The sequence below is a fragment of the Mycothermus thermophilus genome (assembly GCF_041956435.1).
Source record: "Mycothermus thermophilus strain CBS 625.91 unplaced genomic scaffold VTJ04scaffold_4, whole genome shotgun sequence".
In the NCBI taxonomy this organism is placed as follows: Eukaryota; Fungi; Ascomycota; class Sordariomycetes; order Sordariales; family Chaetomiaceae; genus Mycothermus; species Mycothermus thermophilus.
The window spans coordinates 682,551-704,991 of NW_027191430.1; the positions used below are offsets into that span (position 1 = coordinate 682,551).

The following is a 22,441-nucleotide window of genomic DNA, read 5'->3' on the forward strand; positions in this document are numbered from 1 at the left end:
GGTGACTGACTCCCTTCCAGGGGCGGTCTCTTACCCCTCTACCTAACTCCCCGGTTTGGTGCGTAGGCATCGGCAGCGAGTGAACGACATGGCAGTGAGATTCGAGCACTGATAGATCCCTAGCAAGGGGTGGGACGGCAGGTCTACTGCAGTGGGATGGGCAACTCTATCTCTTTGCGCTCAACGCTTCCATGATCTTCTCACCGTAACTTGATACTCCGGACTTCCTTCCCAGACCACTTCCTCAAGAAATTTCTACATCCATCCATCTCGATGACGTCCATACAAACTACCATATGGACCTGAGATAGGCATAATTTTGCCACCACTCTACATCCCACGAACCGCTCTCTCACCGTATCTCTCTCTGCCCCTCAATCTTTGGTGGTTTTCCCCCTCCCCCTCGTTTCCTCGTTGCTTGGCCTTTTCCTTGACCGCAAGATCCATCCCATCCCATCCTCCATCCCTCATCCCTCCGACTCCACCCGCCCGCCCGCCGCCCCTCCGAACCTTCCGTCCAGTCATCTCCGTTCGAGCTCCGGTGTCCGGAAAGGACGCAACGCGCATGCACACTCCCCCTATAATAACCATCCCTCGACCGGCCGGGGGCGCGCGCTCGAGCGCCGGGTCCGGATGGAGCCCTGGCTGGTTCATGGAGCTCACGGAGAATTTGGTGGAACAGTTAAACGGTGGGCAGGGTATCATCGGCGATGCTTGGGCGGTAGCGGCGGCGGTGGAAGGGGAGGCAAAAGCGTCGGACGGTCGGACGGTCGGACCATGGTCGGCAGTTTTGACGTCGGAAGTGAGCCGACAAGAGGTAGTATGATGGATGATCGCCCCTCTTCTTTCCGCCGAGTCCGATGGTTGATGGGCATACCTACATACATAAGACATACATACATACATACGCCGGACTTCACCTCAATCAAGTATGGCGAGCGGTGAGGCCTTGGCTGCCAATGGATGATATTGGATAGACATCAAAACATTGGGGGAGAAGTGAGGCCCTCATGAGCCTCACCGCAGCGGTGGCGTAAAACCGAAGGGTACGCATTCTTGGTAAGTTTGGTAGTCGCAGTATGCACGATGCAGGAGGAACGGAGGTTGATCTCAAGCTTGGACATGGAGCTCGGGGATCGGCAATCTTGTGAGTTTGAACGTTCGCCGTCTTGTCCCCTGTCCGGCAGGTTAGCCGGGGGTCTTGCTAGTGTATTGTGGAGGTCGTCTCTCCGGAGGACACTATCTAGGGGGTTTACTAGGGACCTAGTTCTGGGTTTGACTCACCTTACCCACGCCGGGGGTCCTAGTTAGTTAGGACTCCATCAACACAAGACACACACAAACTTCTCCGATCTCAGCCGAGGCTGAGAGCAGGGCTGTGAAGCAATTCGCCGTCGGAGAGGGCATGAGGCTGTTATGGTTCATTCATTTGGGGACTACGGCCATGAATAGTAAGCCTGGTGGTGTCAAACTAGGAAGCACCGCGGCAAAAAAAACATTGACCACCGACCAGGACTTGTGAACTCATGTGAAAACCCTCCTATCTCGAGCACAGAACCAGAAACCCAGAACAACCTCGAACGTCAAGCACTATCACGATCCACAAGAACAAGGGCATAGCATGGCGGATCAGATCCTCGGGACGCCTTGGCTCCAAGGGTGTCAAACGCCTACCCGCGCCTCGGGCCGGGGGTCGCAAGACTTTTTTTCCTTGCCTTCTCTCCTTCACCGCCAGTTCCATATCCTGGCTCCTCCCAAACCCACACTCACCCACGCAAGACAACCAAACAGGATTTCCCAACTCGGCATATCCGGAGATCCTCAGCTGCACTGCTCCGTTTTACCCGGGCGTGCGTGATATTAACGGAAACCTGTTGAGGTAGACTAGTCGAAGGGCGCTGCAACGAGGTAGTAATATGGAGTGTTTACAAAACATAGCCGGCCTATGAGTGTAGAATGGCGATGTCGTGATCGGATGAGGGCGACATGATTATTGCTGCGCGGTGTCTCATCCGACGAGCAGACTGCGAAGCCGGCTGTAGTCGTACCCAACGAAGGGCTTCTTCCAGACAACCAGAACCCATCCATTCCTCAACACCACAACAAACAAACGAATTGATTCTCCAGTCTAGGCAAACGCATACTGCCCTGCCCCTCGATCGGCGTCATCGAGGCTTCCCACCTCGACCAACGTCAAATCGCCGTGCGCGGGGCATGTTCACTTGACGCGGGCACAGGCAAACACCGCCGCTCACACCGCGTCATCACCAGCGTAAAAACCAGTCTGGAGGAGGCGTACTCCGTGCCATCCGAATCCAGTCCCGTAGCCCCCAGTCTCAACCCATGCTAGTGCGGCTGCGTCGGTACAGTAGTAAGCAGTTAGTTAACCATCTGCGCAGCGCTGCAAGCGTCCGCAGCTAGACAGGGTCAAAAGTCCAGGGTGTTTGATGGAAAAGAGGCCATTCACAACCCCGTCCTCCCTCGCTCCCATGCTCAACGTGAACCCAGACGTCTGGAATCGAGACGCCACGCGCAGTCTCGTGATCCCCTCCCTCCTTGAACCCTGGACCAGAGCACCGCCGCGGGGGAGGGGTTGAAAATGCCATGCTTAGCGGCCGTGGGCATGCCTTTCCTCTCATTCTCACCGCCCTAGAGCACATGCCCTCATCGTCGTCACGGGGGTGGAGACTCGGACCATGCTCATGAGATTCTGGGCTTCATAACGCTGGATGATTCGAGGGGTTGAACGGGGCCTGGAGCTTTCGAGGGAGGACGTCTGCTGTTGCTGCAACGATGAGGCGTAAAGTACGGCCGGTCCTGTCTTTGGCAGAGGAGGGGCTAATCCTGTGCGCCGTCTTCTCTGGTGTAGGGTCCCGTACGGCAACCAGGGAAGGCATTAGCGCGGCATAGGCTATTTCAGATGGTTTCGCAGGGCATGTCGTGATTGGGAGGACGAGGGGCGGTGTTCCCGGCCATGGTCACCAAGGTTGACTGAACTGTCGAACTAGGATGATTTTCGGATTGTTTTCTCACAAAGATGCCGTTGAGTAGCGTATTTTCGGTTTCCACATGCTGGATACACAAAGAACAAGGCCCAGTGTTCCTGAATGTCAGACTTCCCAAATCTGGGGTACTATGAGTCACTCACGGTACGGATTGGCTCGGAAGAAAGTAGCACTTGTGGGCACTGAGAATGGCACCACGGGAAGGGCATCAAATCAGGGTCTCTCTCGTAGCTCCAAGAGTCTCCAATGACCGATTCGCTTTCCTTCGCCCTGGGCACATCAAAATAATGCCTTCTGAGAGGGTTCCGCCAGGCAGGAACCTGTGCCCTTCGTCAGCCAGACAGATCAACCCGATCAGAATCAGATCTCTGTGTCAAGACGTTGGGCCGTCATCCTGGGCATGGATGGATCTCCGGAAGTGTCGGATAACATCCGGCGGTCGTGTTTGGAGATCCACCTGACAAGAATCCCGTCTTTTGATTCCAATCGACAGGCCTGACGCCCGACTTGAACCAAATAGCGAGCGTTGGGTGCTCACATGAAACGGGAAGCGGGTCCTCCATCAACAACGCTGACGCAGTTGTGCAGGCATCGTAAGCATGGCAAGTGGGGAGGAGGAGGAGTTCCAGGGCGTCGGAACCGCGGCGTTAGGCATGAGTGGTGGCATCACGCACGCCGGGGAGTTCAGAGAAGCTGGGGCCCGTCGTTGTGGTGTGTGGTTCCGCGGTTGTGCCCCGTAGCACAGCCTCCGATCCGGGGAAGGAAGGGGCTTCACTTTTCTCCTGGGAAGATGACTGGTCGGATCAAGTCCATCTAGGTGAGCAAGGCGAGCATGAAGGCCGGGCGGATGGGCCGCAGGGCCATCATGAAGATGCCTCATTTTTCGGGTTGGGTTTCACTCGTCGTAGCAGAAGCTCACGACGACGGCTTAGCTCCGATCTCTGGCAGGCGATTTCACGGCGGATAAAGCGGCAATGATCTCTAAGGGTCCTAATTCCGTCGGGGTCATGCCATGGACACCTAGTTAGGCGGGTCGAGGCTCTGGGCCGTCACATTCTCAGCGAGTCTCAGCGAGGTGACGCTGAACTCTCGCAGCACCATTGGGCACGACGGCGAACTGCCGAATGCGGTCGTCAACAGCTGAACGAGCAGACGACGGCGGCGAAGTCCAGGTGGGACCGGGCTTCGGCGTGTGTCGACGGCGGAGGGAGGCCTCGATTACTGTGGCTCTGGGCGCTGGTATGGGCTGGGATCCGACGCGGCGCGTTGTTTCGCGCGTCAGAAAACAGAAACACACCGACACTTTCGGGCTCGCTGAGTGGTAGGGAGAGAGGACGGAGCATGGTGAGCATGGACGGAGGGGGAAGCTCGCGATTGTTTGGGTCGGCCATGGGGGGACCGGGCCTCGAATATGCGGCCATGCGCACACCGGGTCTGGGCGGGCAAGACGAGTGGTCAGGGCGGTGCTAGCCAGCTGCAAGCGCTTTGTCCGGCATCCAGTCGACGCTCACGACAGGCGACACAGTGACGCGAGTGGAGTCGGCCATGAGGGAAAACGGCGACGCGCTGCAACCAGCCACCGCATTTTTTTTCGTTGTGTGTGTGTGTGTGTGTGATGTTGATTTCATCCGGGCAGATTTTTGTATGCCGTTTTCTGCTAGTTTTGCGCGGCCTTGGTTGGTGTTTGTGAGGGTTTGTGCCCTGGGGCCATTGGGGACCAGAGAGAGCGCAGGGAACAGGAGGGGCTGCTGCGGGCGGTTAACCAGCGTTGGTTAGTTAGTTGGTGAGCCTGGGGATGCTGGTGGTCTGGTTGGTTCCCTTGCTGCTATTCTCGGCTGCTGCTAGGCTTGTTTGTTTATTGTTGATTGTTGATGAATCGAAATCAGGAAAGCCGAGAGTCAAAATGAGGCGAAGGAAAGAGGAAAAGAATACGGAAGGTTTGAACCATAGACGTTTTGGTGTTGGTGTTGATGGACATCGATGCACTCCCTTTGGCGGGAGTTTCTGGACAGGAAGGAGGGGATCGGAGTTCCCCTCCCAATCAGCTGACTGTGGTTTCTCGAAGACGCCATGGAAGACATCGAAGGCAGGGAGTGCCGGACTTTTGGCGGTGAGTCACGTGATGCCCCGCACACAAAACGACATCAATTGCGGGAAATTGTGGCCCAACCCGCGGTGGACCCGCGACCGTCCGTCTTGGCGCCGTCTTGACTGTTTCCACTGTTTCCACTCTTCCGCTCCACTTTTGCTCCCATCAAGCCGGACTCCCATCTCTCCGTCGTGCACCGTCTCTCTCTCGCTATCTCAACGCTGCCCTGGACTGCCCTGGCCTGGCCATTTGGAACCCCGGACCGAGCCATACGGATAATCACGTCGCAGGGACCCGTCTATCCGTTCCGCTCTGCCGCCCGTCAACGACGTCAGCGCTCTGTCCAGACCTGACAGAAGAGAAGTCAGTAGGTGATCGGCGGTTGTTGCGGGCGGTTAGCGTTTCGACAGTCGCGGGCACCTCAAGAGCAACGGAGAGCGTGGGCTAGCATCGTCTCCCCGTGGGTAGCGTGACCGAGAAGACAGAGACATGCCCGTGCTCACTGCAAGCTCGACATGCCATCACTCACTAGATGCTTCACTCCAGCTAGACTATGGCATCTCGCCATCGTCCTTCAAATCGCGGGGTCTCAGTTTGGTATCCCCGAGGAACGCCTCAGCGCCTCGGGTTTCCAGCCCAGGCCACACCAGCCCGTCATTCCCACCCCCACTTGTGGTCACGGAGCTTGCGCGAAGAGGGCATTCGCCCTGCTCCCACAGAGGCTGATTCGGCTTGGAAGGTTAGTGTGTGCTTTTCCTGGCGTCTTCGCCATTGCACGGGGGGAGTCGGGGGAGTTCGTCCACTACTGCGAGCTCCTGCTCACGAGGCTCGTCGGCACCCTGGCTTGCATATGGAAGCAGACGCACTTCTGATGCTTGCGACTGGCCCGAGGCCAGCCCTTGGGTATCGTGCCCGCATGGCCATTGCTGCCCAACCTGCTGGGGCCGTCTTTCACCACCATTCACCCCCCTCTCCTAGCCCAATCAGAGCCGCACCGGCCCTCCTCAGCAGCCTTCATCCACTGTGGCTTGCAGGACCCTCTCCCTCCACCCCACCCCTGTTGGTACCCGGCTTTCTTGTTCCCTCTGTCCCCGGCTCAACCCCTCGGCCGACACCCCGCCGTTCGCCCTTCTGTGAGCCCAGAGTCCGGTAGCATCACTCCCATATCGGATGCTCCCATGGCTCGGCAGTCTGGAGCGTTCCGGTCACTACTACAGAGGTCCAAACGACACCTTCCGCGGCAATATTGTCCTGTTCCTATTGGGGGACCGCTGTGGCCCGATCAGGCCGTCCTAGGAGTCTGCCCTGAGGTCTCTTCCAGGACGCCGCGAGTACCTCCTCCGTCACCTCAAGTTTCTTGGTCCCTTGGTCAAAACGGAGGCAGTCGGCCAAGCATAGACGACGTCCTTCATAGGCTGATCTGGGGTTGACTCTGACAGCCGTTTCGCCCTGAGATCCAATCTTGATACGAGCAAGCCTTGGTTACTCAGGCCCACTCTCTACCGTTCTCCGTATTCCGGCGCCGGAAACACCAGGCCTGTTCTTGTCACACACCGTTCTTTCTGCTCTGTTTCTCTCTGTGAGACCGACACTCCCTGGCCCCTCCAGATCGGTTTTGGCTTCCGGTTACACCCCCCCGATGCCAAGCCGTCACCCCACCCCTCCCGCCATAGCATGCCCCCGATCCACAAGTTCTCCCCCAAAGGCAAGCGGGAGGACATGCGCTCGAGGTCTCGCCCGGCGCGCCGTAACGAAGCACGCCCCTCTTCCGCGATTGGCGGTCTTCGGATCCTTCTCCCTGTTTTGCAAAAAGCTCTCGCGGGACCGGGCTCGGGCAGGGCATGATCCAGATAAAACCTAGGAGCCGGCATCCCAATTCCCCCCCCTCCTCTCGCTCGTCCACAAGCCAAAGCATCCATTTGACACAGCAGACTACTGTCTTCGACACAAGCAGTCACAAGGCTGCTTGACTGAAGAAGAATTACTTCTTCCCTTTTTTTTCCCACGAGGTGCTCTCTCAGACTCATCTTGTCTGAAGCACCCCTCATCTTCTATCTCGTCTTACACACGCCAGACCAGCGCCACGAGGAAGGCTGGGGCTTTGGTCATAACCCCTCCTTTCTTCTTCCATAACACGACAGCACTTGTGCGACCTTCACCCACAGAGAGTGTAAGGTGACATTTCCTATCTTAAAAAGCCCTGTCCCTGCTTCCCGCTCTCTCCCCGCCCCGGAGTCTTCCTCCTCCACCTTTCCCATTATCATCACACTTTTCTGTCTTCACCTCCATAAAACTCACATTTGAGTCGCTTGGAGTCGCACCCCATTCATCATCACGGTCTATCCCAAGAAAATCTTTTCGAGGGTAGGGTTTCCCAAAGTTGGGTGGCGGTTTTCTCAAAGTGGTTCAGCTTTCGTCCCCTGCATCTCACCCCCGCTTCTCAGGCAAGCCCTGAAAATAAATACCACAAAAGCCCTCACCGCTCCAGCCTATGCCCCGCCACTAACACACATATCAGGAACTGGTCCGCACCTCATCAACCTCAACCACATTCTATACCTTCACACACATAAGCCGCCATCATGGTTTCGGCATTCCAGATGCAGTCCATGTATAACAGGACACCGCTATCCGTCGACACTGCCCAGGCTCAGAAGTTTGTCGAGGAGGACGACCACAACATCCTTGACGACAACATCTTTGACCAAAGCGCCCTTGACTCTGGCCTCGAGATGTCTCCGCCCATGGTCGACAGCAGGAGAGAGTCTTTCGGCGTGGCCCCCTCGCTCTTCTCGCCCAAGACGGAGGACTGGCAGTCCGTCGAGATGCAGTCTCTGCCTTCCAACAACCCCTTCTATGACCAGAGCACCAACCCCTTCCTCCGCATGGATCAGGCTCAGCCGGTCGTCTACCAGCAATCATGGCCCATGAGCACCACCACCTCGGCCGCCGGCACTCCCCAGCTGCAGGCCTTTGACGGCCTGCCGGTGGAGTACGATTCGACCGGCACCAACATGGCCATGTTCCCCCGCCCGGCCGCCGCTCCTCTTGCGAACCCGGCAAACCCCTTCGTTAACCCAGCCAACCCGGTTGCCATGTTCCCCTCGCTCACCCACACGGCGCCGGCTGTCATGCCCACCTCCCCCCAGAAGGATGCCTGGATGGCGCAAGATCTCAAGTCCCAGGCTCTGAAGAGGTCGCGGCCCGCGAGCCCCCTGATCCGCTCCCACAACGAGCTCCGGAGGGGCGACGGCATCCGCAAGAAGAACGCCCGCTTCGACATCCCTGCCGAGCGCAACCTCAGCAACATCGACCAGCTGATCGCTCAGTCGACCGACGAGCAGGAGATCAAGGAGCTCAAGCAGCAGAAGCGCCTTCTGCGCAACAGGCAAGCCGCGTAAGTAGCATTCACTGCCACCAGCCCTGTTCAACTCATGACTAACTCGGTTCCAGCCTCGACTCGCGGCAGCGGAAGAAGCAACACACGGAGCGGCTCGAGGAGGAGAAGAAGCACTTTACCGAAGTCATTGCCCAGATGGAGGAGACCATCGCCCGGATGCAGCGCGAGATGGAGAAGCTGCACCTGGACAACCAGAACTACCAGTCGTACATCCACGAGCTCGAGAGAGAGAAGGAGGAGATGATCAGCCGCCACACCAACGAGACTGGCGAGCTCCGCAAGAAGATCAGCGTGCTGACCAACGAAGTGCAAGCCATGGGCCGTGCTTCATCTAACGCCCAGGGTTTCAACTCTGGTGCTTTTAGCGAGATGGACACTGTCCCTATGGACTGCTCCTGGGAGAACCTCGCCGCCTTTGGCGACTTCCAGACCGAGCAAAGCACGACCGAGGTCAAGCAGGAGATGCAGGTGGTTCCCGCCAAGAAGACCGAGACGGCCGCGACCGCGACCACGACCGACATCGAGAAGCCGGCCCAGCAGGGTGGATTGCTCTTCATGCTCTTCCTTGTTGGCGCCTTTGTGCTCTCGAGCCGCTCGTCGACCCCGAGCATCCCGCGCGTTTCCGAGGATGTCCGCGCCGCTTCGGCGTCCATCCTCCAGAACGTGCTCAAGGATGCCGGTGTGTCTCAGGTCGCTGCGGGCCTCGAGGCTTCGGGTTCCGCCCGCGCTCCCTCCGCCACCGTCACCTGGTCGTCGTCGCAACCCTCGTCCTCCATGGCTGCGCCCATGGTTGACGGGAACACGGTTGCCCGTTCGACCCTTGGTGACATGGCGGATGCGCTGACGCAGCCGACCGAGCAACAGACCAACGAGCAGATCTTCTCGCTGACCGCTGAGCAGTACAATGACCTCACCTCCACGCAGGGCTTCCTGCCGCCCCCCGACCAAGCTGGAAAGCCGTCGGGCCCTGGCAGGCGGAACCTTGCCGAGGCGCTGGCCAGCGTGCGCAGCTCGGCGAAGCAATCTGCTGCCGAGGTCTACACTCGCTCGCTGTTGTGGGACCAGATCCCCCACGACGTTGTTCGCGCCTTTGCCCAGATGGTTGCGGAGAGTAACGCCGCCGCTGCCAACTCTGGCGAGGAGCAGACTTCGTCGTGATTTCTTCACGCGAGAGACTTTTGCACATGTTGAATGGTAGGGTGAATGATAATCTCTAACTTCGTTGACCCATGACCCGATTCCCAAGGAGGGCATGGATCACTCTTATTTTAAAAACAGCAGATGGATACACGACAGACACCTTCTGAGGCGAGGCACCCAACAGCACTCGCGCGATGGTTTCTCTTCCGTTCTTTTCGACATTTTCCTTTTTTTGCTTACCGCTTCTTCCTCCTCGACGCTGATCTCCTTTGTTCTCTTGTCTGCTTTCTGTTGATCTACGCTCCGTCCGACACAGACATCGGCAGCTCACGCTTCGGCACCGCGACATACTCGGCGTACCACAGGAGCCGCTTGTCGCGACCCCTATCTGGTCCCCGTCACCGGTTGTTCCTCTGCGTTCTGGGTTTCTTGGGTTTTCAGCAAGCGAGCATTCTTGGTTTCTTTTTCCTTATGACGACTGATGACGAATCCTGTTTTTTCGGATCTCAGCTCTAATGTCTTTTGCTCTTTGGAGTTGTCGTTTTGCTTCTGTTGCTTGCTTTTTCCTGGTTCTGCTTTCCGGCGCTGGATTGGGGGATCTTGGGATTTTCTCAGGTTCTGGAGTCAGAGTCTTTGCTGCAAGGTCCGGCGGGTTGGTGTATGAGGACAGGGCTGGCAACGGCGCGAAACACGGCGGTTCACAAACGGGGGGGGTTTCGGGTTTTGGGTGTCCTGGGTTTTGGGAAGAGAAGACTTTTCTTGATGAGGCGATGGCGAGGGGACTCACGACCTGTCTCGCGTCGCGCACATTTTTTTGTATCTCTTCTTTTCCTTCCTTTTGGACTTGGCTGAGGGGGCTTGTCGGGTGGCGGCGGATAGAACCCAGAGGCGAACGGGCGCGTAAGAGGAGAAATCCCAGCGTGGCTAGTAGTCTAGGGTCATCCAAAGCAGCTTGATGGTTCACGAAGCTGGGGAGATTGGGAGGTTGGAACTGGAGGATATCTTTACACACACGATTTCACACTGTTGGGAACTAGCTGGGAGGAGGAGCCCTCTAGGACACTGACTGGGTGGGTCGTGGAGTGTTCATGATCTACTACTTCGACATGTCTGACGACGATATTCTTGTTTTTTTCTTCTTACGAATGAATAACGACTCTTTCGTTTATGACCCAACTCGAACCGACTTGACTCGATTCGTTTCTCTTCGATACTTTCCCCTCTTGGACGATCTCTCTCCGAAGAAGAGGAGGGCAGGCGGACAATGGGAGCCAGTTTTCCTCATTTCACGACTTTACGACACGACGACCTACGAACTGTCGATGATTTACGAACCCAAGGGGGACTCGCACACCCCGGGCCAGAAAAGAGCATCAACAAGATGCCTTCTGCGCCTTTCGACGCTCACTCAACTTTTCGACTTTTCACTTCTTTGGGATGGACATTTGCGAATTTTTCTGATGGGCTTGGAAAACTTTGGCTTTGCCGGGGAGGAGAGAGACCTTTGTAGCTAGGCTAGACAGTTCAGAACCAGGATAGGATGGGGGTGATTTGGATGGGAGACAAAAGAATTGAGATTGCTTGCTTGTTGTTTTCGCACTTCTGGATTTTCCGCAGCTGAAGTCTGATGCCTGTGACTGTGACTTGTGACATTTGAAAAACTATGACTTGAGATCTCTGTGTAACAACGGCGTCAGCACCTGAGGATGTGCTGTGCCGTGGGTTACACACACACGTAACGCTCCTGGTCACGTTCTCCGAAGTTTGGAGCTGACGAAACTAACCTTGAACGCAGCTGACGATGACTCCTCCAATCGGCCAGGTAGGTTATTACGTACATAGGCTCGTATGGCATGGTGGTCATGAGCATGGTCACGAATCTGCTCAACTCCAGATGTGTGAGGTGTAAAAGTCCTTCGTTCATGAACGGCCTAGGTACGTAGCAACCCTCCGAAGTGTCAAACTCACCATGTTTCAAACGGACGTGTTCGCTTTGTTCTTCGATCGACCTACCTCAGATGGTAAAGCCCCGTCTTGGGGGATGGTGACGGTGTGGATGACTTTGTCATGATAGTGGTGTGTCGATGGCGTGCTGAATAAAGTGCAGGTGTGCCTGGTGGTGGTGGTGAGTGGCTGATGAGTTGGCAAAAACGCCCATCCTTTCCTTCAACCGAACCCCCCGAAGAAGGGGACGCTGACCGGCTGCATGTGCTTTACCCCACGGGGTTGGCGGGGTCGTGGGCTGTTCTGCTGCGCCGGCCGGCTGGCTGGCTGACTGGCCCGGACGAGGTGGGCGGAGGTGGGTGAGAGGTGGGTGATGACGAGGTGTGGCTGCGGCGGCCGGCCACGGCAGTTGTTTGATTGGGGACTGGGATGAGAAAGGTGAGGGAGGGGCTGGTGGGTGAATGAGGGGGAGGGGCAAGATGGGGCTGATGTGATGCGATCGGATGCATATGATAGTGAGAAGCGTAGGTAGGTCAGAGACATGGTCTTGATGGTCTTCATGCAAGAGTGAAGGATCTAGTGGCATGATACTAGTGACTGATATTTGCAGTTCGTGGTGAGACTTTGGGGGGAGCATCACTCTGAGCTGATTTCGAAGTTGGGGCATTACTTCGCCCTGTTATGTCTGAGGATGTTTCTATCGCTTGGCAGACTTCGATCTACGAAGCTGGTATCTGATACAGCCAGCTTCACGGCCAGGAGGACACTCAGGGAGAGGCGCGTGGTCATGAAGTTGCCAGTTTACACCCTAGGTACTCACCCACTCATCATCTGATGACCTCCAGACTCATTGTGTACGAGGTGTACACTCCAAAATACGTCGTGTTTTATCATGAGTCTCAACCATGGAGGCTGCTCCATGAATAGATGGACAGCCCTGTAGGTCAGCCATAGCTCCCCTGACCTCATTGCAGACTACATCCAGGGAATGACTGGCCCTCGACTATACATCCGGAACATCCGAGCTGTGTTCCGTAGCCGTACCTATAATCCGATCTAGTCCGCCTCATTTTCACTCCGAGAGCACAGTACCATTTTGCCCAGATTAACAGGAATCGCACTAAGGAAGGATGAAATCCAGAAATCTGATTTAACCGGCGTAATCCCCAGGCCGCGGCCCGGTCAGAGTTCCGGGTCGGGGAGCGGTGTCTCCCGGGCAGGTGATTGGGCATCGATGCTATGTCCGGTTGGGCTGCGGACAAGGCAGCTCCTTTGATTGGCATCTCCTTAGGGTAGGAAGGAGTTGGAGGTGTGGATGGGACGGATAGGGAGCATGATGGGGGTCAGATGTCGGAAACTGCACTTTGCCGACTCTAGCTCCAGAAGGCATGAGCTGTCTGCTCTAGAGGGAAGAAGTAACACTACGCAATATCGATATCTCGAAGCAAGGAGCTTGAAGGGTTGGGATGAGACGCTGGCTGCCGAGTGTCTCCCCCATCTTGCAAGATGTCTTGGCCAGTGCTATCGCCAAGCTGTACCTGGACTCAAAACTATGAGCACAAGTTTTGAGGAGAGGAAGATCAAAGCTCCTTTTCCTCAACTCAAAATGCAATTAAGTTGGTTGTATTACGACACAGGGCATGGAAATTGCATCCTGCATCCTGTTGTACCACCGGAGCTTGACCTTGCAAGTGGATAGATGCAGGGGAAGATGGAACATGGTGTAACCAGTCGGCGCTCTGGCTTCTAGCATCATCAAAACTACACCTTACGGCTCCGTTGGGTTGATATTCGAGCATTCTCATAGGTTTTGCGAGCGAGGGTTGTGTCTAGGACCTGAGGAGGTTTCGTGAGCCATCGTGAGATGGATCTCCTTGCTTTGGCCATCAGCATATCACGCCTTGTTCTACGTCCCAAACAAATCGGGATTGTGCTATCAGGAGTGATGATCAGCCGTAAACATGAGAAAGTCGACGATGACCACAGGAAACACATCCTAGAAATCTTAGTTGGCTCAGCTTCATGACCCATTGCCAGTTGGCATCAACAGATCTACCAAACATCTTTATCATAGCCAAAACAAACAGATCAAGTAGGGTCTTCAGAGCCATGTTGATGAAGCTGATGAAGTGAAGCTATGATCGATAGGGGCTCCATTATCCATCAGTTCTCTTTTGTGACTATTATCACGGAGATCCGACACAGACTCGTCTAGACCTGCGCATAGCTGCCCATCGCCCGAGGTTGGGTTCCCAATCCTCCGGGTCTCCGCCAACCTTCCGCTTCCATGCGACAGTTGATAGCTTCAAGCGATGTTATTGAACAAGAAAGCATCTCGGCAATCTAGGCTCGCTCCACCCGCGGAAGCATGTCACCCGTGCCGGAACATTACATTTCGCCAGTCATGATGAGAAACGGTGGCATGTCAACGGCTTCTTCTCCACCATCACCGTTTCCCACATCTCACACCCCCTTCGGAACGGAGGTGACTTGATGCTCGGACGTGATACTTCCATAGACACGGCGTGTACTCACGGTCTCTCCCAGACTGACATGCCCGTCTCGCTTCGGCAACGCCCAGCAACCGGGCTGCAATGCAATGCAGATGCATCCTTTGTCGTTTGGTACACCACTGGGATGGCCAGACCTGTCAGGGGCAGTCGTCTGTTTTGCTTCATGGTGGCCCAATACCCCATATGGTCCCTGGCTTCGATCTCTCCGCGGCCAGTCAAGGGCCCGGCAGACTACTGCATAGACACGTTCATCTGTTTTAAAGCTCGCCCAGGTGGCAGCATACTGACGGTTGACGGCAGCAGGAAGCTAAAGCAGCCAAGGGACAGCTGTTCGTCATTCCGGCGACCAGCAAGGTGAGTCCGAGTCTGCCATGAAACCAATACCCCCTAAGAATAGCAGCAGGCAGTTTGACATAAACAAAGACAATAAACAACGGGCTTGATCAAATCCACTGGAAGACAGAGATCCAGATCAATGTCAAAACAGTAAACAAAGGTAAAAGGCCATAGAACGCTGGCCAACTCATCGAGTCAGTCTGCCCAAGGTCGAAACCATGATCAGCATCACGTAAGGGCAAAACAATGGAAAGAGCAAATACAAAGAAAGCAGATGCCAAAATGTAACGTTCAAGCTCAAAATGATATGTGATCGACCTACCAGAACCATAGCGGTCACGCTGCCGATGCTGCCCAAGGCAGAGGAAACCGGCCGTTTGTAACATATCAGGTAATACCAAAACAAAAAGGGGCGTGGTGTAAAAAGTCGAAAACAAACCGGAGAAAAGATCGAAGCTATCGCTGGCGATCTCATCGTCCCCGGGCCTCAAGAGACCGGGACCGCAAACGGGTACATCCGGATCTTGTACCTATCCGGACACGCCCACTGCTGGAGCCCAACCCCCCGAGATCTTGAAGTTGAGTCTTCAGTCAGTGGTTACCCAAACATCTCACCACCACCCCTCCAAGCACCAATGATCGGACTCGGTATGATATGATGCCGTCAAATCCAATGGCTGGAGGACGAAGGGACCCCACAACGGCTCTCCGTGAAAAGGCCAATCGTGAAGGGGAGTAAAACAAGGCGAGATGGGACTCACATGGGAAGTTCGTCGACAACCTGACCCCTTGGGGTCCGGGCCGAAGACTCACCTCACCCCTTACCATGTGGTATACTCTCACTCCTTCCTCACCACTACCACGTGGAAAAGGGCGAATAGAAAGATGAGGTACATTGAAATGCTGTGATCATGAGGTACTCACTATAGTATGATCCGCTCCAAAAACAAAAACATTGAACTGGGCAACCGTAGGGGGCCGGAAGCCAAACAAAACATTCACCCTTCCGGCTCCTTTCCCACCGAAGTCGGGGGGATTACAAACATTCCACCTTCACGCCATCACTAAACCTTGCTCCTGTAACTGCCCACAAGTAAACAAACCCCTGATTCCCTGGTGTATACCCCACGTTCACATGTGATCAACCCATCTGGACAAAATGCAGTGGGCTACTCGAGCATTCGCTCAGCTATCTCAAAGCCGAAGTAGGCGGCAAGGATGCTACTTCTTGCCGGCCTTGTCGGGATCGTATTTCTCTTTCCATATCCTGTTTCCCATGGGGAGTAATCATCGAGTCAGTCATGTGAGTCCAAGGCCTCCGAACTCGGACGCGCAATCACAAGTCCCAGCATAGTGGCAACAAATAAGGAAGAGAAGCAAGACAACAATGAGCCAAACAAAAACAGGAAGTAAGTAAACATCAACAAGAGCCAAGAACGGAGGAGGACGAGTAAGAAACACCAATCCTGCCATCACAACCCTTGTCGTCGAACTAACTCGCGCAGACGCATGATGACGATGACGACGACGTGAGTAAGCGGACGAACTAGGTAACCCTGGGTTTGGGTTGCTGGGCGGATTGCCATGTCCGGCCAGCACTCTGCAAGAACTTGAGCTATTGAGAGAGCATGCTGCATGGCCCTTCCGGAGTGCTGGGTCGCAGACCATCTCGTTGGCGACTGACTGTTGTTTTGCCGGAAGTGCCAATGGCATTTAGACGTAGGGGAGAAAAAACACTAAAAGAGGAAAAATAGGGCGAAACAAAGGAGAAGAGTGTTGAAGGATTTTTGGTGCATCGCATGTGCAGTGCATCGCAGCGCAGCAGCCTGCTGGCTGCGGCCAATATCGTCCACAGCAAACCCACATGGCGGATGTAAGTATGTTCAAACACTCGGGGTATAACGGAGCAGCTGGCGAGTGAAGAGTCGCTTGACTCCCTTCGATGCCATCGAGAGTTCACCCCAGTCTCGGAGACACCGAGAACGATGCGAACATGGAGAATAAACAAAACAAACATAAACAAGACCAACAGAAAATCCGATGTCACATACCATGAATTCCCAATGATCTTGTTTCCGTTCTTCTCGGCGAGGCGATAGTACTTTGCCGCAGCGAACTGTTGATGATGCCCCCACTCGTTAGCCAGCCAATCCTCAAGAAGTCCTGCAAGCTCTATTGCGAAAGGGCAAAATGGAAGAGTGAAAACCGGTGAAAGTGCTGGAGTTGGTTGGCCGAGATCAACGAGGGTCATGATTCGTCACCAGCTCGCACGCCCCGTTGATGCCCAACCCGACGCTAGGAGTTTATGCTTTGCCTGCAGTCCATTGATCCATACAGCCCCTCAAGCGGCAGGCAACGGAAGGTATGCCTTCTTCGGGATGGCAGGACATGTGCTGTAAATACAGTACGAGGTGGGTGGCGGAAGGGAGTGGTGGCGGGGGTATGCACGGATATGCATCATCGCTCGGAAGAGGGCATCCCATGGCGGAGAGAGCGGATATGGGTGACTGACCTTGTCCTTCTTGCATCCGAAGCCCTCGAGATAGCACCAAGCTACTTCGTTCATGGCGTCTGAACGGCGGAGATGTTAGCATCGGACGTCAAAGCAAGAACGAAAAGGCGGCAAAGTTGAAGAGGTAGGTAACACGAACCTGTATCTCCCAAATTCGCCGCCGTCTCGTAATACTGCACGCACCCGGGTTAGCCATCGACAATCAAGACAACCATGCTACACCAGTCCCTATCCATGAACTCCAAGAACCACCAACCTGTTTCGCCGCGATAGGATCCTTCGGAATCCCCCATCCGTGCCGGAAGCAATTCGCCAGCTCAAAAATCGCCAACACCAGCTCCCCCTTCGCCGCGCCGCCCTTCTTCAACCCGGCCTGCAGCGCCAGCTGCTCAACCTCCGCGGCATTCGACGCCGCCGCGGAGAGGTAGCTGACCGCCTTGGCCGGGTCGGGTTGACATCCCCAACCGTGCCTCAACGCGAGCCCGTACAGGACCTGGCTGAGAGGGTTGTTCGCCCCCTTCGGATCCGCCAGCTTCGCGAACAGCGCCGTCGACGCTTCTAACTGCCCGGCCTCGTGCAGGCGGATGGCTTCTTGGATGTCGTCGTCGATGGCCTTGGTGGAGACCACGCGGCCTTTTTCGCCGGGGGAAGGGCTCGGGTTGGAACCGTCGAGGTTGAGGTGGGGGAGTTGAGGGGGCGCGGAGGCGGCGTGGACGGGGCTAGGCGGTCGACTACGGCGTTTCTCGTTCTCCTTTGCGAGCAGGGTGGCGCGTTTCTCCCATTGTAGCTCGCGGAGCGCGGCGGCGTCGGGGTCCTGAGCGGCGGCGGCTTCGGGGATGGTGATCTCGGGCAGGTCGCTGGGGACGTGGTCGGAGCTGGAGGGGCTCCGGCTCAGGTGCAGCCTCTGGGAGAGACGCTTGGCGGTGGACGAGCCTCCGGGGCTGCTGGATGCCGAGGGGCTCCGGGAACGGTTGCTCTTGAAGACGTCGAGGCTGCGTCGCTGCTTGGAGTCGGGCCGGGGGTCGGGGGAGAGGTAGCCATCCTGGATCGGAGGGTCGTCGAGGCTCGGGGGCCGGATGATCTCGGCGCCGTGGGTGTCCGAGCGGATGAAGGTGACCGGGGGCGGCGGAGGTGTTCCGGGCTCCTCAGCACCACTCTTCCGGCGTAGCCTATCGCGGATGCCCATTCTGACCTACGTAGTAGAATGCTCGGATCGGTTCCGGGTCCAGAGGTTTGGGAGGGACGGACTCGAAGAGCGCGGGGGGTGGAGGAGAGATGCCCAATGTCACAAGAGTCAGGGGTGAAGAACAACTCAGCAGCAATGAGAATCAGACGAAAGAATAATAAACAGATTAACACTACTACAAAGACCTAATGTATGTCAAGAATGATTGTGATGGGATACAAAATCCTTAGACGCCAACAGTCAACAGGACAGTCAGCGGTCATCATTGTCCTCAGCCCTGTCGCCGGCTGGGGACGCGCCCGGCCTGGAAGCTTCAGCCTCGATCCCTGGTTTGCTTGCGTGGATTGGGGAAAAGGAGGGGCGCAAGCGGGGGACCAGCAGGCGCCAAACAACGGTTCAGCGGCTTGGAGCGGGGCTGTGTCTGCCACCAAGAGTCACCAACGCGGTGCTGACAGCGGAATCTGCCCCTTTTAGGGTAACCTCAAAGACGGGACACAAGGCTGAGGTGGCCAGATGCAACCGAGAAATGGAAAAGAAAATCCACACTACGTTGACGAGTTCCTTGAGCTAGTTGGAACAGCATTGATACAAATAAAAGAAAGGGAAGAATCGGACTGGCGCCGAGATCCCCGTCCTCTGAACGCCATTGATCCCCGCATTGGCATCTCCACCCCAATCCCACCATCACACTGACGTATAATTCCCGCATCGGGGCCCTCATGCCAACGCCCAAATACCCCAAGGCCCGGTTAGCTCAGCTGGTTAGAGCGTCGTACTAATATATCCTCTCGGATATATCAAGTAATGCGAAGGTCAACAGTTCAATCCTGTTACTGGGCATTTCCTTTTGCGTTTTGGGGTTCTGGAGGATGGATGCATTTTTGATCTTCGGAAGCTCAAATTTTTGATGTGATTCATATGGTTTCCTGAATACTAAGTTGTAAAATATTGAGTCGAACTAGCCTGGGTAATGGAATGCTTCGACATTTTTGGATCTTATTGTTTACTTTTTCATCCCAATTTTACAACCAAGGGGCTGCCCCTGAACAATGCCATTGTCTTACGAAGCAAACACTCCTCAAACACCAAAAAATGCCAATCCAGGTCTCCATCTCCCTCCACCCTCGTCCCTCTACGATACATGCACAAACGCCCTCTTCCTCGTCCCTCCCAGTGCCGCCGCTCCACCCGTCCCATCCGTTTCCGGATCCCAATTCTCATCCACGTAATCCTTGACGCTCTTATCCCGGATCTGCAGCCCAACAACCTTCAACGCCGCCAGGTTATGTCCCATCTCATCCTTCTGGCGGCGCAGCGCCCCGCGCAGGCTCGCACGGATCCCCTCGAGGGTGCTCCGCATGGTCCTGCTCGCCACGATCTGCTTGTGGTGCGTCTTGAGCATGAAGAAGAGGATGCGGCAGGTCAGGGGCACGTTCATCTCGCGGCGGGCAAAGATCTCGAGGAAGGTGAACAGGGAGGGCACGGCTGAGAAGGGGAGCACCAGCAGCGCGTCGTGCAGCGCCGCGGGTTTGATCTTTTGGATGACGTTCAGAACGTACTCCTCCGCGGTGATGTTGCCGAGGGCGACGAAGATGGCGTTACGTTGCGGTGGGGCCAGAGCGGCCGAGGGATTGGCAGCACGCGCGTCTTGCCATTCCCGCAGGGCGTTGAGGTCGGCCATGCCCAGCTCGAGGGCCTCGGCGATGCGCTCACCCGCCATAAGCGTTTCGACGGTCTGCTTGGAGGCGGCGGCCACTTCGCGTTCGGCATCCTGAGTGTCCTCGTCTTGCTCCAGGGAGGTGGTCAGGGTTTGTTCATAGAGCTCCTCGAGCTCCTTCTCGCGCTCTTCTTCGAGGAAAATCTGCTCGTCCGTCTCTTCCCACACGCGAATGCTCTTGTCGTGGCTGGCGCTGACCACGAAGGTGCCGCTGCGCGCCACGGCCAAAGCCCACACCTCACCCTGGTGGCCGTCGATGCGTTGGATTTGCTCAAACTTGTCGGCGTCCCAGTACTTGATGGTGCGGTCCTTGCTGGCGCTGAAGAAGTGGTGCCCACTGCCATCCGAGTTGTGCGGGATGAAGGCCACCTGGAGGATAGAGTCTTGGTGTCCAAATAGCGCCTTGTGGCAGTCACCGAAATCAAGACCCCAGATGCGTATGTTCTTGTCAGCTGAGCTTGTTACGATGAGCTTGCTGTCGTACGAAATGTCCATGCTGAGCACCGGCAGCTTGTGGCCGTACAGGTTCAAGTACAGCTTGAGAGAGTCAACAAAGAACACCTTGACGGTGCTATCGAGCAAGGCCACGGCAAGTAACCGCGCGTCTGGAGAAAAGCGAAGCGACAAGATGTCGTCGGACACCTTGAGGATGCGCGATGGCACCAGCTTGAGTTTGGGGATTGTCCTTGTCGTGCCAAGGACTTGCTCCTGGACCACCTTGAAATCCCAAAACCTGGCCGTTTTGTCGGCACCACCCGACACCACGGACCGGCCGTCAGGGTGTACCTGAAGGGACCAGACGGCGTGGCCCTCATGCGCGTTGACTGTCTCGAGCAACGCTGCCGACGCCACGTCGTACAGTTGCAACTCGCCCTCCTTGGTGCCGACAATCACCACCTTGTCGCCCGGTAAGAAGGCGCAGCAAAGGGCGTAACCGCACTCGAAGGTCCGGATGCAGGCCTGTGTCTTGATGTTCCATACCTTGAGCGACCCGTTCGCTGCTGATGCAAGCATCTTGTCGTCAGAGCTCAGGGCCAGTGCGCGGATGTCTGTCCGGTGGCCCGGCAGTTCGACGGCTAACGCCTTGCTGTAGTCAGGCACCTCGCCCTTGGATTTGAGCTTCTCCTTGCCGGCAACCGTGTAGAGCTCGAGTAAGTTGTTCGTAGACCCGACCAGTAGTTGGAGATCCTTACTGCCGGGGTTTATCGCCCAATCGACTCCCCGAACCTTGCCGTTTGTCCGGACAATGACATGCTGCACAATCACATCGGAAATGTCAGCAGATGCCACATCGTCCTCGGCCTTGTCGTCATCAAGGTCGTCCACCTCGGCATCCCCGTCTTCCTCGCCCTCGCCCTTCTTCTTCCCCTTGGCCAGCTTCTCCCTCCTCCTCTTCCGCTTCCTTGCCAAGCTCTTTTTGATTTCTGCCTCGCTTCGTATCCTCCAGATCTCAACCGACTTCTCAACTCCATGCACAGCAAAGTAGTCCCGGCGCGGATGGAAGACAACTTCAACGGCGCGCTCCTTGCTCTGGCGATGAAGTGTGCCCCTGTCTCGGAGGAAGTTGATTGTCTGTGAGAGGTCGACCTTTTGTGCAGATGACGCCAGGGCGGCGACGTCAAGAGCCCACACCGTCATCTCGCCATCATTGCCGGCCGTCACACAACCGCTGAGATCGGGAGACACGCCAAGAGCCCAGCATTCGCCGCTGGTTTGAGCGACGTGCGTCTCGATGCAGTGCCGCGAAGCCAGATCCCAGAGCTTGATGAGCGCGTCCTTCCCTGTAGTCAAGAGGAAGCCCTCCCCCTCGCCGTCCACCGCCATGGTCACCAAAGCTTGGTCATCCTCCTCGCCCTCACCCGGAACAATCGGGTCCGGCTCGACGAAGTGCAGGCCCGTCACTTGATCCTTGTGGCCACGCAGTTTGTACAAACCGACTTCGGCGACTAGATCCCAGATAATAACATCGGTGTCCTTAGCACCGCTGGCGAGGCGCACGCCGGCCTTGTCGAAGGCGAGGACGGTGACGGCCGACTTGTGTCCGTTGAAGCTGACGACTGAGGTGGCAATCTTGGCGTCCCAGATACGAATGCTTCCATCTTCGTAGCCGACGGCGAAGAGGTCCGGATCGGTGTGGCTCTGGGCGATCGCGGTTACGTTGGCCCGGGAGTTTTCGGCGCGCCAGCGGGCAAGGAGTTCACCCTTCTTAATGTCCCAGACGAGAACCTCCTCATTAGCGGCAACGATGGCCTGGCCGGCACCAGTGGCCTTGCCAGCTGTCCGTGACGGCGACGACCATACGATATTCGAGTTGGGGGAGACGACGACGCCGAAGGACTTGGAGGGTTCGAATTTCCTGGGGAAGTTAGAGGCAAGGACATAAGGTAGCTTTAGGATAAAGTTGGTACTTACAAGTATGATTTGACCATATTGACACTGTTGGAAGTCGCGTTGGCCCACTACAGGCACAACACGAAGTCAATTGTCGAGAATCGCAATCCTGACCAACTTGTTGGTTTCTCTCGTGTCTCTGTCTCGACCGCGACGGGATGCTGGGAACTTTTTTGGCGGCGATAAGATAAGAAACGAGCACGAGACC

At 56.1% G+C, this 22,441-nt stretch overlaps 7 protein-coding genes and 1 non-coding gene across 8 annotated transcripts; 4 read left to right on the plus strand and 4 right to left on the minus strand.

Annotated features, from left to right (window-relative positions):
* Positions 1–4,062: 4,062 nt before the first annotated feature.
* VTJ04DRAFT_5952 (uncharacterized protein) lies at positions 4,063–4,426 on the minus strand (the record flags this gene model as incomplete). The annotated part of the gene is made up of 2 exons (XM_069364122.1): positions 4,063–4,226; positions 4,303–4,426. The coding sequence occupies 2 exons, from the start codon at positions 4,424–4,426 to the stop codon at positions 4,063–4,065; spliced, it is 288 nt and encodes a 95-aa protein (XP_069217980.1).
* A 1,183-nt stretch (positions 4,427–5,609) lies between these two features.
* VTJ04DRAFT_5953 (uncharacterized protein) lies at positions 5,610–5,966 on the plus strand (the record flags this gene model as incomplete). The annotated part of the gene is made up of 1 exon (XM_069364123.1): positions 5,610–5,966. The coding sequence occupies one exon, from the start codon at positions 5,610–5,612 to the stop codon at positions 5,964–5,966; it is 357 nt and encodes a 118-aa protein (XP_069217981.1).
* A 1,710-nt stretch (positions 5,967–7,676) lies between these two features.
* VTJ04DRAFT_5954 (uncharacterized protein) lies at positions 7,677–9,652 on the plus strand (the record flags this gene model as incomplete). The annotated part of the gene is made up of 2 exons (XM_069364124.1): positions 7,677–8,491; positions 8,548–9,652. 2 exons carry the CDS (start codon positions 7,677–7,679, stop codon positions 9,650–9,652), a joined length of 1,920 nt encoding a protein of 639 aa, XP_069217982.1.
* Positions 9,653–9,707: 55 nt separating this feature from the next.
* VTJ04DRAFT_5955 (uncharacterized protein) lies at positions 9,708–10,724 on the minus strand (the record flags this gene model as incomplete). Its single annotated transcript, XM_069364125.1, has 3 exons — positions 9,708–10,054; positions 10,121–10,625; positions 10,698–10,724. The coding sequence occupies 3 exons, from the start codon at positions 10,722–10,724 to the stop codon at positions 9,708–9,710; spliced, it is 879 nt and encodes a 292-aa protein (XP_069217983.1).
* Positions 10,725–10,779: 55 nt separating this feature from the next.
* Positions 10,780–11,148, plus strand: VTJ04DRAFT_5956 (uncharacterized protein; the record flags this gene model as incomplete). Its single annotated transcript, XM_069364126.1, has 1 exon — positions 10,780–11,148. One exon carries the CDS (start codon positions 10,780–10,782, stop codon positions 11,146–11,148), a length of 369 nt encoding a protein of 122 aa, XP_069217984.1.
* A 4,500-nt stretch (positions 11,149–15,648) lies between these two features.
* VTJ04DRAFT_5957 (uncharacterized protein) lies at positions 15,649–18,125 on the minus strand (the record flags this gene model as incomplete). The annotated part of the gene is made up of 5 exons (XM_069364127.1): positions 15,649–15,694; positions 16,479–16,543; positions 16,940–16,998; positions 17,079–17,112; positions 17,196–18,125. The coding sequence occupies 5 exons, from the start codon at positions 18,123–18,125 to the stop codon at positions 15,649–15,651; spliced, it is 1,134 nt and encodes a 377-aa protein (XP_069217985.1).
* A 743-nt stretch (positions 18,126–18,868) lies between these two features.
* Positions 18,869–18,965, plus strand: VTJ04DRAFT_t75. Its single transcript has one exon. It is a non-coding gene; the product is annotated as a tRNA-Ile (tRNA).
* Positions 18,966–19,257: 292 nt separating this feature from the next.
* Positions 19,258–22,271, minus strand: VTJ04DRAFT_5958 (uncharacterized protein; the record flags this gene model as incomplete). Its single annotated transcript, XM_069364128.1, has 2 exons — positions 19,258–22,198; positions 22,255–22,271. The coding sequence occupies 2 exons, from the start codon at positions 22,269–22,271 to the stop codon at positions 19,258–19,260; spliced, it is 2,958 nt and encodes a 985-aa protein (XP_069217986.1).
* Positions 22,272–22,441: the final 170 nt, after the last annotated feature.